Source organism: Platalea leucorodia (genome assembly GCF_965183815.1).
Source record: "Platalea leucorodia genome assembly, chromosome: 1".
NCBI classification, from domain to species: Eukaryota; Metazoa; Chordata; class Aves; order Pelecaniformes; family Threskiornithidae; genus Platalea; species Platalea leucorodia.
The window spans coordinates 133,351,506-133,369,298 of NC_138823.1; the positions used below are offsets into that span (position 1 = coordinate 133,351,506).

Below are 17,793 nucleotides of genomic sequence, written 5' to 3' on the forward strand. Positions count from 1 at the left end.
TGAGATGATTTTTTTTCAGGCTATTTATATTTAGGGAATAAGCCCTGATAGAGCACAACACTGAAGCATTTACTTAATTTTAAGTATACTAAGTAATCCAATTTGGAATGCACAAGTGCTATACTGAATTCTTTAGGGACATAGTGCCCTGAAACTATGAACAATTGTTTTTTTTATAGTTGTACACAAAAATGCTCCTCAAACTGCTCAGCGGTGTGGAGTTGATCATGGGCATGTTTGCAAATTAAGCCCTGATCAAACAGACAAATATTGATGAGTGTGTTGTAAACTGAAAACAGGTAAAGTTTGATTGCACATTGCAAACTCTTAATGTGGCATTATGCTCAATTTTTGGTAATGCAACCACTTAAAAACCTAGTTATTTGAAATACTTGGAGCGGAAGCTTAAACAATTAGCTGGGGGGGAAGAGCCCGGATTCTGCCTTTTCTCTTTTCTTTTAGTTTTAATATAAATCCCACTGTAAAAGATTTAGAAAAAGGAATAATCTTGATTAATAAAAAAAATTTTGTTTCCCTATTTTTGCCAAAGCTCTTTTTTCTTGCTAACTGCACAGGAATATCAGAAGCTTTTAGAAGAAAGGCAAAACATTTGTGTCCCATATTTGAAATTATTATTTTCCTACAATATCTATGGTGTCTTCTGTAGTGTTACAGTGTGACTTCTAGTGTAGACAGGTTGCTGGCTGCTACCACTGTACTAAATCCCAGCTGAGGAAAGCACTTGAACTGGAGCTCCAAGCACTCTTGCTTTGTTTCTTTCTGAGCATGATGGTGATTAAATTGCTAGCAGATGTATGGAGCATTGCTGATGCTACCGCGACTGCAGTGCTGGCAATAGCAGAAATATCAGCAGTTGTTGGAACAGCTTGGGCAGGAGGCAAAGCACAAGCAACTTGTAGGCAAGTCCTCCTCTGAAGTTGAGATGAGGCCAAAGCAAAATCCCAGTTCTGAAAATGAGGAGAAAATTCAAATGTATCTCCAAAGGTATGACTGAAAACATGCTCTATAGTATCTTTAGCCCCTGATTAGAACATTAACCAGGTTGTAGTAAATGCATAGGGAGTTGCTATAGTGGAGCCAGTTCAATACTCTGCTGAGTAAAGAACTAGAGTCAGCATCTCACACTAAGATACAGCTTGATCTTTCCAATGGAGACCAAAACGTGCCTTCATTAGTACACTTTGCTTGTTGTGTTGTGGGGGAATTTCTTTCCAAACCTTTCAAAAATCAGTTTGTGCTCATATATTAAAATATTATCAACAGTATCTTTGCATGCTTAGCTTTAAATAACGGCAGAGATTCTCAACTTGTTGAAAATAATTGTCCAGTTGAAGCAATACTAATTTAAACCCAGATATAGACCTTGCATAGTAGTATCAGTCATTGAATTAGCTACTGCTTTTAAAAATCTAGCTGGAGTATTTGATTCTTTTCTGAGTAATTCCATGAGCGGGTCATATGGATTGTAAAGAAGTATTTCCTTCTAGTTGTTTGAAATTCCTTGCTGGTCACTTTATTCTAATCCTCCCATTCTTTTAACACCATTGCCCTACTGCCTGCATTTCTAGTGATTTTAAATACCACAGTAAACTCCTTTATAATTTTTCCCAGTTTCAGACTAAATTATCTGTGGTGTATTCAGATTTGGATCCTAGCAGTCCTATTCCAAAACCTTCTCCTGGGTCACCTGTCCCAACTGTCCTCTCTTGTCACATGCAAGTCATGCCCCCAAGCTAGGATGCCCCCCATTCCCTGTGCCATGTTCATGCTTCACATTCCTGATCGCCCAGCCCAAGGCACCAGCTCCCTGCCTCTTTCTTCCTGCATCCCCAGCAGGGAAGCTGAAGCCACCCATGCACACCTACTCATGTACAGTGGGAGAGCCCTGCTGGAGGACACCCAGCACTCTGAATCTGCTCCACATATGGTCTCCTGTCCCAGGACCATACGTGCTGCCACATCCTCATTTCCTCCCTGACGTGTGGTTTGGCAAAGCTTCTCCTCAAGCTGGTGAAGAGGCACAGTGGGACACTGGGGTGGCAGTGCCTGGAAAGCAGCACTTGGCGTGGGCAGCAATAACCATTCCAAGGTAGTTTTCATGAGAGATGAGTTGTTTGCTTGATGACTAATGAATTTGCTTTGAAAGCACATTTTGGCTCATTCTAAGAGTTACTTGTAAATGTATTTTCAATTGTGTGTGTGTGTGTGTCAAAATAATTTGGGAGGAGCAGCCTGTATTTACCAAATACCTTCAGGGAGGAATGATGTTTCCCCAACACAGCAGCCTGAAGGTTGGGGTTTTCAAACAAAGCCTGGACCCCTGATCTGCTCCCTCTTCTTCCTCTCTCGGGAAGGGGACTGCCCAGTTTGTCCCCAGCAGCCAAAGTAGAGTCTGTTGAACAGAGGTGTGCTCAGTAGCACAAAATGAAGGGATTTTGTCCTAGCTAAATATTTATTGAGGCAAATTAAAAAAAAAAAAAAAAAAAAAAAAAAGGAAAAGAAAAAGGGGATCTAGCTTGATAGCTAGGACATAGACTCCTAAAATTTGATATGAGTTTCAGCCTAACTGGAGTGTTTCAACATTACACAGGCTGTACCAGCATCAACAGGAAAGATCATTTTTTTTTCTATTCCAGAATGCCACTTCCATTATTTTTTTTTTTTCTCCTATGCAATTTCCATTTTCTTATATTTGTAGAAATGTTGTGTGCGTAGATTCCTGAATGGCAGGCTAAATGTACTCTCCTGGGCTCTCCAACGTTTCATGCTTGCTCCAAGCTGATATGGGTTCAGGCTGCCACCGAGAGAAGCTGTTGTCTTGTCTTCCCTTGTCCCATTTCAAGGCTGTGAATTCCTTCTCTCTTCCCTGCACCAGAGCTAGCACTGTGTGATTTGAAGGATAAACTAGAAGATTTTTTGGTTTTTCTCTACTAGTTTTCAGCCTCGGTCACCTTTTGCAGACTCTTTGGAATTTATTCTTAATATCTAATCTAAATCTACCCTCTTTCAGTTTAAAGCCATTAACCCTCATCCTGTCATTACACTCCCTGATAAAGGGTCCCTCCCCATCTTTCCTGTAGGCCCCCTTTAAGTACTGGAAGGTTGCTATAAGGTCTCCTTAAAGCCTTCTCTTCTCTAGGCTGAACAACCCCAAGTGTCTCAGCCTGTCTTCATAGGGGACGAGCTCTAGCCCCCTGATCATCTTCATGGCCCTCCTCTGGACTCATTCCAACAGGTCCACATCTTTCTTGGCCCCAGAGCTGGATGCAGTACTCCAGGTGGGGTCTCACAAGAGGAGAGTAGAGGGGGAGAATCACCTCCCTCAACCTGCTGGTCATGCTTCTTTTGATGCAGCCCAGGATACGGTTGGCTTGCTGGGCTGCAAGCACACATTGCTGGATCATATTCAGTTTTTCATCCACCAATACCCCCAAGTCCTTCTTGGCAGGGCGGCTCTCAATCCACTCATCACCCAGCCTGTATTTGTGCCTGGGATTGCCCTGGCCCATGTGCAGGACCTTGCACTTGGCCTTGTTGAACTTCACGGAATTCGCACGGGCCCACTTCTCAAGCGTGTCAAGGTCCCACTGGATGGCATCCCTTCCCTCCAGCGTGTTGACCGCACCACAGAGCTTGGTGTCATTGGCAAACTTGCTAAAGGTGCACCCAATCCCACTGTCCCTGTTGCCAACAAAGATGTTAAACAGCGCCAGTCCCAATACTGACCCCTGAGGAACGCCATTCATCGATGGTCTCCACTTGGACATCAAGCTGTTGACCGCAACTCTTTGAGCGCAACCATCCAGCCAATTCCTTATCCACTGAGTGGTCCGTCCGTCAAATCCATGTCTCTCCGACTTAGAGACAAGGATGTTGTGCAGGACAGTGTCTGATGCTTTGCACAAGTCCAGGCAGATGATGTCAGTCGCTCTTCCCTTATCCACCAATGCTGTAACCCCGTTGTAGAAGGCTACCACATTTGTTCTTTTTGTTGAGTTTGGTCTTATGCTGCCATGTAGCTGTACCATGCAGGAGCAGTATTTCCCCTGGCTGAGGCTCAGCCGTCCTCTGAGTGCCAGGGACTGGGCCAGTGCAATGCCAGGGGCTGTAGTTCTCACCAGCATTGCTGGAATTAGATTGCTGATTATAACGTAGTTAGTGCCAGCCTGGGAGTGGAGCGGGGAGGGGGGAAATCGATGTATAAGCTTTGACCATGCTGTTGCAGTGAGCAAGGCTTGTTGAATGAAAGACTTGGACAGAAACCAAGTGAAGTGGTGGTATGTAGGGCTGCTGCAGAACCGAGGTGTTAATGACGTGCCGGCTAGGAAGAGTAAATGGGATCTGAGGCAATGTTGCACTCTTACGGCATCTTTGTTGGGTATGGGAGAGGGGAATTAAGCTTTTATGTTATAGTATTTCCATATGGAGCTACTGTTACGCATGGAAATACACTAACATTTGTGATGAGCGTGGAAGGGTAAACAGTGTTAGATGCTTCTGTGGCTCCTTGTCACTTTCCTTCCCTTTCTAAAAATACCGTAACAAGAATATGGGGGGGGGGAAAAGCAGGTGGCATTACTGAAATATGGATTCTGTAATTGTTACAGGGTGTGAAGGACAATTTTTTTATTATTATTACAATATACCAAGTGTGAATTGAATCCTTCTCAAAGCGAGGAATTAATTATGCTGCCTACGAGTTGGAATAATGTGAGGGAGCACCACACAATCCTCCCATTGTGCTGCCAGTGCACCTGTATAACGTCTTCTGTTCCACTTCCAGACTTCTTTTAGGCAATGTTTATTTGTGTCTTGTGTGGCTTGTAGTAAGATAGAAGTTGCCAGTAAGCATCAGAGTAGACAGTACCTTGTCTTTTAACACTGACAAGATATGGAAGTATCACGGTGAGTAAAGGTGGGGTAACCTGTCTCTCGTAGAGACATTTATCCTGTCTCTGTTTGCCTTCCAGAGTTCTGGTTCACTGTTAATTTTATAACTTTAAATCCCCAGTCTTTATTGATCAGTGGTAAGGTTTTGGCATTTGCATTTCTGTGCTGTGAAGAGTTATGTGTCATTTTCCTTTCTATCTCCTCAAATACGAATCCTCTCTAATTTCATTGAGTGATCCGTTATTCTCATGTTACATAAAACAGAGCACAGAAAGCCTGTCTCTTCTCTGTGCCATTTCATTATTTCGTATAATTGCATTATGTCTCCTGTAATCTCTCCTTTGTAAGGTAAATAGTCACAGTCATATCTGTCTCTTCTCATATTAAAATTTATCCAAATCCTTTATTATTGCTACTACTATTATTGTCTGAATCCCCTCCAACATTGGAGCATTCATTTTTTGAGATGCTGTTACCAGTGCAGCATGTGGCATGGCAGAGATAATGCTAATCTACATTAGAGCAATGTTACCTCCCTGCTGGTCGCCATTTTATTCCTCATTTATCCTAATATTTTTTTTAACTACAGTTAAGAATTTGATTTAGAAGAGTGGTCTTCCTTGAGAAGTGTTCCTTGACCCTGAGGTGTCTTTACTGAATTGATAAAGTTTGCTTTAAGTGGTATTAGAGCACGTGTAATTACATTTACTCCCTCTAGTACATGCTGCTTTTAATGTTGAGCTCATCATGATACTGTCTTTTCACCTAGCTTTTTTTAGGTTTATCTTGAAATTCTTCACTGTCATTTCTGGTCTTTCCTCACCCAAATAATTGTGTGCTGTCTACAGACTTTGCCACCTCATTGCTCATCTTCTTTTCCAGATCAAGAATAAATATAGTAAACAACACAGAACTGAGTTTACCAAAGCTTTTTCCTGATGTGAAAAATAAATTATTTGGAGACTTCAGTTAGACTACTCAGATGATTTGATAAATTTTTTTAACTTAGATTTCAATAGCTAAAAGACCTAGATCGCTGCTACTTTTTTTCCATAAAAAAACAGAACAAAACTAAAGCTCTACCAACTTGTCTTACAGACCCTGTCCAGAAGAATTTCAAATCCATACTTGGAAACTCCTTCAAACAAGGTATTTGTCAAGCTTCTTTTAAATTCCATTTCATCAAACAACATGTTAGGAATCTTTTTGGTTTGGTTCAACCTCTTAATCATAGCTTCAAAGACGCTTGTGAATGTAGACGGCAGTTAAATCCAGTTAACAAGTTACAGTTTATGTGTGTTAGAAATTGTTTGCTTCTAGTATTGAATTTGCAAACTGAATTGTTGTGAATTCTGGTGTGCACTCGCTTCCCCGCCATTTAAATAATTGCCACAGTTTAGCTTACTTTTGAAATATTTGAGAGCTCTGTTTTTGCATCTCACAAGACTTTACTGTCTCAGGACTATTTTATGTTCCTTGAAAGATTCCTAAACATAGGAAAGAAACAAACAAACAAAAAAGGTGAAACTGTGGCATTATTTTTCTTTCAAGTTGGTTATTTGTGTTACTGATAGGTTTTGCTGGGATGGTGAGGCAACATCACAACAGAATCATAGAATGATTTGGGATGGAAGGGCCCTTTTAAAGGTCATCTAGTCCAACCCCCCTGCAATTGGCAGAGACATCTTCAACTAGATCAGGTTGCTCAGAGCCCCATCCAGCCTGGCCTTGAATGTTTCCAAGGATGGGGCATCTACCTCTTCTCTGGGCAACCTGTTCCAGTGTTTCACCCTCATCATGAAGCCTGAGTTAAATTCATCAGTAAGGAGTGGTATACAGAGTCCAGGTGGAACATGGTTTTATAGAAGATGGAGTTGGGTCCTGTTTTGATAGACACATCTGCAACCTTGAGGTGTAAGGTAGACATCAGGTGCGGGGGAAGTCAGAGGTGTGTCCATTCTGAAAGACCACATCCTCCTGGCAAGGTATGGATGAACCGACCTGTAGCTATCATACGTTACCCCCAAAGTTTCTGAACAAAAAGGAAAAACTGTGAAATGGTGTTTCAGTGTGTATTAGGCTTGTATTAAATTATTTAACTCAAATACATATGGAATAATGTTTAATTTTAACTGTATTTGTGTGGTTTTGCAATGGTTAATGTAGTCTTTTTGCTTTGCTAGAATAACACTTGTTTTTATTTGAACTTGTCTGTTGTTCAAAGGTAAAACTGACAGATAGTAAACCCTCTGCTTTTCTCAGGCAGCAAATGTAAAAGTAGTCCAGCTTGTGGGGGCATCTGCAACCCATGATACAACTGGGTATGGGAGAAGTTGGGGTGCATTGCCTATGAGGCTTTGACTGCTTGCTTGCCATTTAGCTGGGGAGAAGGCATCACTCAGAGGGAGGGAGCGGACAGTGGCAAGGCAATTTCCTACAGCAGGAATAAATCCCTGTTTGTCATAGTTTTCAATTTCTCTTTTCATTCAGATTTATGGAGAAAGTTGTTCCTGTGCTGGGAGAGCTCTCAGGAATATTTTTACTCTACAAGCATCTGACCTGATTAAAGACAGGGTGTACCTTACTGGCATTTGCAGGTAACCCAAGATCGTTTGTTTTAATCAACTGGATGGGTTTTAGTTGCATTTGTCTATGCCCTAATTTGACAAGAGAGTAAAGTCTGAGAGTGAGATTTTGTATGTGTTACTAAGAACTGAAAATATTTTCTAAAAAAATTCTTAAAAATCTCATGTATTTTAATATCTTTTCTTATGTTACTTTGTCAGTTGTCAGAAAGCAGTAGTGACCTGCTTGTATGTCCATTAATTTAATTGCTTATGATGTCATATACAATTGTGTTTTTCTGTTGAAAATAAAGAGTATTGAATTCAGCCCTGGTCTGGAGTTATAAAAGAGATTAATTGGATTCCTAAGATTTAGTTACACAGTAATTTTTGCATGTAATTTATGGAATATTTTTGTAATGAAGTGATTTTCCATTTGTGTTGCATTACAGCATAAATACTTCCTCCTGTTTTCAATGATGCCAAAATGTGCAGGTCTCTATTATAGCACTATTCATTCATATTTGTATTTAAGGAAAAGCCACAACCTATCTTTTTAAATCATAAAAAAAAAAAGTTTACCAATAATGTGAAAGATGAATTACATCCTAGAGCAACACTCAAGGTCTTACATATCTATTGTGTAGCTGTATTGCTTATGCCTGTGCTCAGAAAGGAAATAAAATCCTGAGGCTAAAAGCTGGATTTTATTTAGCTCTTATACATCTTTGGATGACTGTCTGTATGCAGCACAAATTGATAAAAATATAACATATTGTAAAGTATGCCACATGAATTAGGTATGTAAGGGAACTTACTCATCTAACACGAGTTCCCTCGTTGTAACTAGGGTTATCCCCTGAGACTTGCCAGAATAATTTCTTCCCTTGAAATGAATAGGATTACAAAAATTGTAATTGAGACAAAGAGTTTGCCCTGCTGAACAGAAAGGATCCACTTTTAATAGCTTTAAGAAATAGGTCTTTATTATAAAAGAGCATTTTAACATTACTGTAGTGTGAGAAGTGATATTTTGCTTATTTTCAGGAGAAGCTGTGTTGGATCCGAACTGGTAGACTGGCTTTTGGAGCAGTGCCCTTTTGTTAAGTGCAGATCTACAGCAGTTGGAGTGTGGCAGCTCCTCCTGGACATGGGCATTATATTATCAGGTCAGTCTTGATAGTACTTCTAGCATGAGGAAGGCTATCAATTTCTCCTGCATAGGATAAGACTCCCCTTTTTGATGGAAGAGGAAGGAGGGAAAGAAAAAAAAAATGCAGATTGATCCATTTTTCTTCACAGTTGTTTATTCTACTATCTCTTTGGTAGGCTCACCTCTGTGACCTTTCATTTCATAAATACCAAAGGCAAGTCTTTTTTTAGGCAGTTTCCTTCCTTTTGCTTTTGCAAATGTAATTACCTGTTACCAAGTTGCAGACAGCGTGCATGTCTTTTCCAGCCTATTTTTTTTTCTCCCCAGGCTCTTTTAGGTTTTTCACAAGACAGCAGCTGTTTAGTCACTGCAGATCATGGCTTCGCCAGGTTACTTCTCTAGCTATTAGTGGTTTTCCCTTCCTCTCTCTGTTTTTCATAGTATTAGATTACAACGGATTGAGAGATGATTCAGATCCTTGGACGGTGGTGATGCCAGATTCTACCCAGCTGTCCCCACCTTCCCCACCAAATTTAGGGGTTTGGTCCAGCTAATGTGGCTGGCAATAATTACACCAGTAACCAGCCTCTGGAAATCTGATGGACTTTACTTTGTTGCTGGGACTACTTAGGTAGCTCAACTCAGAGCATATTCCACCACGGGGTCTGTGCTAGACACTTAACTTTCCTCCTTGTGAAAAGGTGAGGTGTTATGGAAGATTTCTGCTTATGTACCATGGCAGTATACTTAAAGATTTTCTTCTGCTCCAACTACACTGACAGTATGTCTTATCATGCAACCTCAACAAGGGCTGAATGACTTTCCCAGCAGGAGCCTGTGCTTTTGGCTTTGGACCCCGTCCTTTGATCCCAGTTCGATCCCAGTTATGCCAGGGAAGACGACAGATGTTGTACTGGTGCATCATCTTACCCAGGTCTAGTCTACAAATCCAGTAGCCCTGAATTTGAGGAGAAGCTAGGGTAATGGTGGGCTGCATCCCCAGTATTGAGCTTACTAGTGCCTGGCCATTCATGAGAACAGATTAGAAGCCAACAGAAATTGAACCTCAGAAAACTGAGAAGTGGAAGGTTTTTATTCCCTAATTCTGAACTGATTCTGAAATTGATTAAATACTCAGCAGTCTTAATGCTTGAATTTCAGGAGCCTGGAGATCTTCAAATTGAGGTTTTGGGGTTGTCCTGTTTGGATGCACCGTGTTAATACGAGAGGGCAGGATTGCTTCTATGCTGAGTTTGTGATCCTTTTGCCCTGTGTGGTGGTGCAACTCAGCAATAAAGCCAATGGCAATACAGAATGTGGTGGGGACACAGAACCTCTACGTGGTAAAGGTTTAAAGGCTATCTAATGTTATTTTTTCTAACAGTGGACAGACAACTCTATTTTCAAGACACTCATGCTTTCTACCAGTTCTCAGCGGATGAATGTACCTACCTTTTCTGTGAATTTGAGAAAGAGGAAGGATGGAAGAATGGAGTAAAGCTCCTACTTCAGCTACTGCCATTGTCTCCTCCCAGGATTGACATGTGTAATCTGTAAGTGTGCGTATACAGCTGTTTGCAACTTTTGCTGGCTGTTTTGTAAGTGGCTGGCTTATAATGACACTGTTTACCCCCAAACCACTGTGCAAATGAGCCAGCTTTCTTTTCGGGGTTGACAAGCTTTGTAGAGATGGGCTTTTCATCTGAGAAAGTCAGTGTGGGTAGACAAATGAAGGCATTCGACTTGGGATTTTTGGCATATTGTGGTTCTTATGCACTAGCTTGCTTACTCTAGCTTGCTATATTACCTGGGCAAATGGCTTTATTTTTTGGTCTTCTCTTACATTTGGAGGTTTGGCACAAATTCGGCAGCAGGCATGCTGTGGAGCTGATTGACTACCAGATCAGATGCCCTTGTGCTGTGTCAGGATCAGCTATCAGATGGGTAGAAAGGATGGGTAGAAATGTGGTAGCTTCAGTCATCTGATTTTACTTTGCTACTGCATGTTTGCCAGAGCTCTGTGGTCTCACATTATTATTCCTTTTTCTGAATATGTCTTTTAAGAGTTTCGCTTCCTATGTGCCTTCTCTTTCACCCGACTATTGGATGTTATACCCTCTGTACTGATACAGCTGCGCTCTAAATGTTGCCTATTTAGAGCAGCTAGAAGAAAACCATAGGTGTTTGCGCCACAGTAAGAGGCCAAAATATAGGAAAAAGGTGTCAATGAGAGGTCTGGAGGCTCGTCACCCCTCATGGCTTAGCAAATCTGCAGGAGCTGGCCTGGATAGACAAGTAGGGTTAAATTCTTTCATTGTCCCTAGCATGATGAATCCTCCAACCTGATACTCATACTGTGGAGAACTATTAGTCTGCCAGTACTAGCATTTATTCTGTTTGATGTCAAAGACAAAACTTTCTTCTATAAGTACTTTCCTCCTCTGCATATTAGGTTTTAAAAGCACATTGTCTCAAATGAATGTCCAATGGAAATATTTTAAAGGAGTCCAAAGCCCGAAGTCCCTGTAAGCTCTCTCAAGCCCAGCTTCTTAAATTCAGACATGTGGAGCTGGTAGAAAAAAATCTCAGCAATTTCTCTGCATGGCTCAGGACAGAAATTTGATTCCCTCCCCTGTTGCTGACTGCCCTCACCAACCAGAAATTGGCAGTTCTGGAGTGGGGATCCCCTTGAAAATACATTTATTTGGTCAGCTTGAGTGAGCATAGCCAAGTGACAAGGACCCCAAATTGGATAGAGCAGAGGACTGAATGTGATCTTCTAAGCAGGTGACATATGGGAGAAAACCTTTGAATATTTTTGCAAATAGGAATTCTTGTCTTCTAGCCTACTCTGGTGCTAAGCAGTTTGGCTGTCCCTTAAGTATCAGGGCGATTTCATCTTGATTTCAGTGGGAATTGGGGTTTTCCTCATTATCACTGCAAATCAGGCCACTTTTCATGGTTCATGACTATTCGTACAAAGGCTTTGAATCAAAAAGACAGAACAGATAGGTCATATTGATGTGTTAGCTGAAGGATGCTCAGTAGGAAAATGGATTGAAGACTTTTTAGGTTCAAGTTAAAAATGTGTCCTGCATGCTGACCTTGGCCAGAGAGTACCACTATTTTACAGTCTACTTTGCAGTTTTATTGTTCCGGTGCAACTGTCGTTTCTAGTGGAGGATGATCCCTGCCACATGAATTGAACAATTATTCATTAATGTACATTTCTAGCTCCTTCCTGCTCACATTATTCAAATTTTAGTTGAAGTTGGATTCCTTTTGGGAACATTGTCACTGAAGAATTATTTTCTGGAGGTTTTACCTGTCAGATTGTGAGGGTGTTTTTTAAAAAAATACATATTGAAGGAATCGAATTTTACATAATGGTATATTCTCGAGGGAGTGTGATATTAAAGGGAAAGGAGGCTTTTCCAGGTTCAAAATTCTCCATGCTTTATGCAAATAATGCACTGCTAAAACGCAATCTGAAAGGGAATAGATGTGATGAGGTGTTTGTTAAAGTTATCTGACCGGGTTAAATAAATCCATATTTATCCCTTTTTCATGAAGAAAGAGGGCAATCCTAAAAACTCTTCCTTGAAGCGAGTGTTTGTCTTTTCTCAAATACATAAGCTGCTTTGCATACCATTAGAAGTATAGTCTTTCTTGTAATTTAATATTTTTGTATTCATTTTTCTGTCTTAGTTTTTCTCATAGTCTGTATTGACAACATTAATTCTGTATGTACATAGGGATAGAGAAAGTCTTACCTTATTAATTAGATTCCATGCTTTTCATGAAATCAGAAGCAACTGCCTGCTTGTGCACCAGAAGGCAACGTTGGACATCTCCTGGTGGTCCTGGGAGCCAGATGAGCTCTGTCTCCTCTGTGGCTGGTGGGCAGCAGCCTTGCGCTTGCCTGGACTGCTAGGTGCATCAGTGGGTCTCTGTGGAGCACCATGGATCTGCTCTCCCAGAAGGAGTCTATAGACCTGAAAAGGCAGTAGCAGCTCTGAAGACTTCCTTCAGCAGCTCTTCTGGAAACTCTATTAAATAAACATGGCCCGGTCTTGACTTGCTGCACAGATTTTTGATGGATTTGTATTTGTTTCTGGTCAGTACTAGCAGTGTTACCAAATAATACTATAGTGAGTTCTACAATGAAAATAGCATTCTGAAGCCTGTGACGTGCTTACGGTTCCTGAATAAATGCTCCTTGTTGCCTTTTGACCTTGGCAAATTCCCTACATCAAACATAACATTGGTGGGAGTCTGCCATGGAAAACAAGACGGGACATAGCAGATTTTTAGCAGCTCACACTAAACTGAAGGCTAATGTTGTTATGTGTATTCCACAGGACTGAACCCCTGTAAATGTTGCCAAATGAGGTGGGACTGATGCAGAGGCCTCTTGGGGTCATTAAACACCCTATGTTAATCACAGCCAATTCTACTTGAATAGAAAAGAAGTGAATATTGCAATAGCCTGGGAACAAAAGATCTGTATTGAAAGCTGTGCCATGGACTTCCTTACAACCTTGAGCAATCACTTAGGCTCTCATCCAATGCCTCCTGAATTGTTTTCCAGTGACTGCAATGGCTTTGTATCAGGTGTTTAATCTTTGTGTGCTTCTATTTCCTTCTTTGTAAATGGGGGTGTTTATAACAACACCTAATTCCCAGAACAACTGGTAGACTCAATGAACGTTTCAAGAATGCATTGGGTACCTTAGACCGTTGAAATGTATCCCATAATATTTTTTAATTATTTGAAGAGATGTTAACAGGGATTTTTTTTTTCTTTATCTCATATTGCTAGTTATTTTCTTTTCAGAAGTGTTACGCTATATTCTGTATCTTCTGTCCTGAAATAATTTACAGTTTAGTAATTTCAGAAAAGTAACTAGTCTTAAAAGTAATTTGTTTTTAATGCAAATAGCCAGAATGGGATATTCATTTAGTTACTGCCTTATGGAGTTCCTGGAAAGCTTTTGCTGGATGCAAACAGCTCTCAGGTATCCTTGGGTCTTTTATTGGCATTGTAGGTGGATTGTAAAGCCAGCGTAGAGACATGTGTAGTGGCTCTGCTTTGGACAGTTGAGGCCCAGGCCCAGGACTGTGGGTGTATCTGTATTGCTTCCTCTGTCAGTGGATCAGAAGCACTGTAGTTGCTTTCATGTGGTGTACAGTAATAATTGTGCTGGACCTGACTTGCCTGCATGCAGATCCAGGGCAAGCATCCCTGCATCTTGCTCTGCTTAACACACTACCGAGCCCAAGGACCACTGAGCTGTATAAGCATTAGGCTTGTTTGCCTGGGCTTTGTAGCTCCTGTTTGGTACCAGCCCTACTAGGTCTTAGCTGGCCCCTTTTGAAAAAAATAGGGTGATATCTGTGCTGATTCTGTTCCTAAGTATCTATTCTGTCTTACTTTTTTCCATTAGCCTGGGTATCATAATACACACTTCCTCTCTGATTCTGGAGACCTGACTGTAATTTTTAGTATATTAATGGTTTCAGAAGTATTCGATGCTCATATGCAGATGAATACTGCGAGTATTTTTAAATAGAAGATGAAGTGATAAAGGCCCAAGATGGAAATAGCTATGCTGTATGCTGTTCTGGGTTTATAAATTGCATCTGTGGCTGTGTCTACTGAGCTGCTATCTTTTGCCTCCAATTTAGAAGAATCAGGTCCTAGCCTCGTTCTGAGAGATCAGATGTGTACGGAAACATAGGCATATGAAGAAGTCAATTATTTTAATTTCATTCCAAATTATAAAGAGAAAGACTGAATAAATCAGTCTTTGTAAGTGAAACTACATTCATTTATTTCTTTTGGGCTGTTTATAACACTTAAAATGTTAAATCACATTTTTCTTTGAATAGGAAAGGCAGTTGTGAAAACAATTGTGATTTCTAGCCTGAATTACCATTTTGGTCTGAATATGCTTGCCCCAAAATGAATGCATGTGTCATTCTGTGCTTTCTGACCTTAATTTTTTAATCAGGGAGAGTAATTTTTGGACATGGGATGTAAGAACCACAATATACCAGCTGCATATTCCAGACATGTTATCAGCTCTCTCCCTAAACACATCAAGGCATATGATCAATTAAATAATTTAGTCAAAGATAGAAGCTTCTACTAATACCTGGGATTTATGTTTATTACAGCAGCTGCAGTTTTGCGTATCTGCTAAGTTTGCTGGCATGCCACGCTTCTTGAATACCATGAAAAGTAAAGATCTCAAGGGCATTGTCTTTTTCTCTTTCCCCATAGTAATAAGCCTATCATATTGGTATCTTTCTTCTGATTGCCAATAAAGCTTCCAAAAGGCTTGCAGATGTTCTAGTGATGGGAATTAGACTGTTTTAAAGAAAAACACAGTCCTATCCCATGCTGTCCACAGCAGCTTTTGTGTGGCTTTTTCCACATGGGCCAGACTTCTGTGAGAGTTTCTAGAAGGGTTATTCCTGCACTGCCCCACTTCTGCAAAGACACATTAAGTTTCTCTGTCTTGTGAGTAACTATCAAGACAACCTAATAATGTTCTCAGACGTTCCTTTAGTTTGTTAATTTATGGCTTCTTACATGTATTCTTTTAATTCTCACTTTTTTTTTTTTTTTAAATATCAAACTTCATGTGTCACATAATGATTTTGATGTTGTCTGCTTTTATCTATGTGAGCTTGCATTCCATAGGTGTTGCTCCACACCTTAGCAAAGCTGGGTGGTGGGCAGATGGAAAACTCTTTGCTCTGTTGATAGAGTATGTTTTTAGCAGAGCAAAATATGCATTCAAATAAGCAACTCTGAGCTAAGAGGGTCCTGCATTCTTCAGTTCTTCATCGTATTTTTATAGCCAAAGAATTCTCTCACTGTTTTACGTTAGTCCAATCAAAAGAGTTCTTGACAGCAAGGGACAAAGGGTGTACTCTGTCGTTACTGACACAATTAATTATTGACATGTTGCAGTCATCATTTTGATGTGGAATCTCAAAGGACCTTTTACATTAGTACCTGTGGCTACACAGTTCCTTGCTTTCCAGGAATCAAAAGATGTTGAAACAGAATGAAAGAAATAATAAAATGTTATTTTTATTTTTTTAAGGCCTGATCAAAAAATAGAAGATACGGCAGAAACCAACGCTGAAATTCTTGCTCGTCTCACTTCTGCGGTAAGGTCACTGCATCAAAGTTTGTACTGATCACGTTTGAAATATTGTCGTGTTTTGGATCCTTTCAAATTAAAGGCTTAGTCTTAGTGAGCAGGTGTTTGTAACGCAAACTACTTTTTTTGTCTCTGAAAGGAGGAAGCTTTACTGAGGTCTTAGTATGCAATTCCAAAGCTATTAAAATCAGTCCAAGCAAGGACTGCTGCAGCCTGCTGTCTTGTAATCCATGCTATTCATGGCCCAGGAGATACCAATTTGGAGGATCATGGTGATTTTTCTGCCGAGTAGCTTACACTCAGATCCTCTTGGTCAAGTGGGCATCAGTGTGAAGACAATGATGGGGTGGGGGACAAAGGGAGAGAAAAAGGGCCTCAGCAGCCCTGGCATAGATTATCATAAGCTTCTGAGGAGACCCACCTGGGAAGCCTGGGTAGCTGGCTTTCCAACCATATTTAGCCTCAATAAACTCCACCATAATAAAGAACAGCTTATTCTGTTTGTGCTAGAATTCGGTGCATCTTTTTTATCTGTTGTAAGATCATTGTTCTAAGAAGCAGACAGACAGGACTTCAGAGGGTTAAGCTAGATTCATGCGATCTAATGTAATCTGTACAATGGTACGGAGTGCACCCTCAGCAAGTTTGCAGGTGATGCAAAACTGGGAGGAATGGTCGATACACCAGATGGGTGTGCTGCCATTCAGAGGGACCTGGACAGGCTGGAGGGATGGGCCAGCAGGAACCTCATGAAATTCAACAAAGGGCAATGCAGTGTCCTGCATCTGGGAGAAATAACCTCATGCTTCTGTGCAGGCTGGGGGCTGACTGTCTGAAAAGCAGCTTTGCAGAAAAGAACCCGGGGGTCCTGGTGGACAGCAGGTTGAACATGAGCCAGAAATGTGCCCTTGTGGCAAAGAAAGCCAACTGCCTTCCGGGCTGCATTAGTAAGAGCGTTACCCTCCGGCTAAGGGAGGTGATAATTCCCCCTCTACTCAGAACTGGTGTGACACATCTGGAGTGTTGCGTCCAGTTCTGAACTCCCAGTACAAGAGATGTGGATGTACTGGACTGTATGCAAATGACCATGAAGATGATCAGGGGAGCACAGTATCTGATTTACAGGGAGAGGCTGAGAGAGCTGGGAGTTGAGCTTCGAGAACAGAAGGCTATGGGAGGATCTTATAAATGTGTATAAATACCTGATGGAAGGGAACAAAGAAGACTGAGCCAGGCTCTTCTTGGTCATATCTTGTGACAGGACAAGAAGCAGTGGCACAAACTGAAATTCAAGAAATTCTACTTAAACATAAGAAAAAACTTATTTACTGTGGGGTTATCAAACAGTAGAACAGGTTACCCAGAGAGGTAGTGGAGTCTCCATCCTTGGAGATGTTCAGAACTCAACTGGACACGGTCCTGAGCAACCTGCTGTAGCTGACCCTGCTTTTGAGCAGGGGTTTGGATCAGATGACCTCCAGAGGTGCCTTCCTACCTCAACCATTCTGTGATTGTATGGTTCTGCAAACATCACACCTAAATCATGGTATCAGCAAAACATGGAATTCTGGCAGTTCTGTTTTGGGTACATGAGAAAGTACAGAGATGAAAGTGAACCAAGCAGGGTGAAGTTGTCATGAAAAAGGCATGAGGATAAAAGCTATTTAAGTAAAACGAATAAAGTACTATCTTGAACTGGCTGAAAAAATGGAAGGGAAAGAGGACTTGTGCTATGTTTTGTAAAGACAAGAGTCTTTACAAAAGACATTTTGTAATGTGTTTGGAAAGCCAGTGGTTCTGTATGCTCAATTTTATGCAAAAATAATTTAAAATGTATGACATTATAAAATTTTGTGTTTTAATTTTTTTATTTTTTATTTTCTCTATATTCAAATTCCTTGTTTTCTGTACTTTTTTTCCCTCACTGAAAATGAAAGGAGAACTCAGAACCTCAGTATCCTCCATTTTTAGTTGCATAGAGAGAAAA

General features: G+C 40.8%; 1 protein-coding gene across 2 annotated transcripts in view; it reads left to right on the plus strand.

Moving 5' to 3' along the window:
• Positions 1-17,793, plus strand: part of RAPGEF5 (Rap guanine nucleotide exchange factor 5) — a 174,163-nt gene that overhangs the window by 33,947 nt on the left and 122,423 nt on the right. For both annotated transcript variants that reach the window (XM_082305523.1, XM_082305524.1), the window contains exons 2-6: positions 6,010-6,060; positions 7,402-7,508; positions 8,523-8,644; positions 10,013-10,181; positions 15,747-15,813. In XM_082305523.1, the coding sequence (XP_082161649.1) occupies positions 6,010-6,060; positions 7,402-7,508; positions 8,523-8,644; positions 10,013-10,181; positions 15,747-15,813 (516 nt within the window). The remainder of the gene's footprint in view (positions 1-6,009; positions 6,061-7,401; positions 7,509-8,522; positions 8,645-10,012; positions 10,182-15,746; positions 15,814-17,793) is intronic.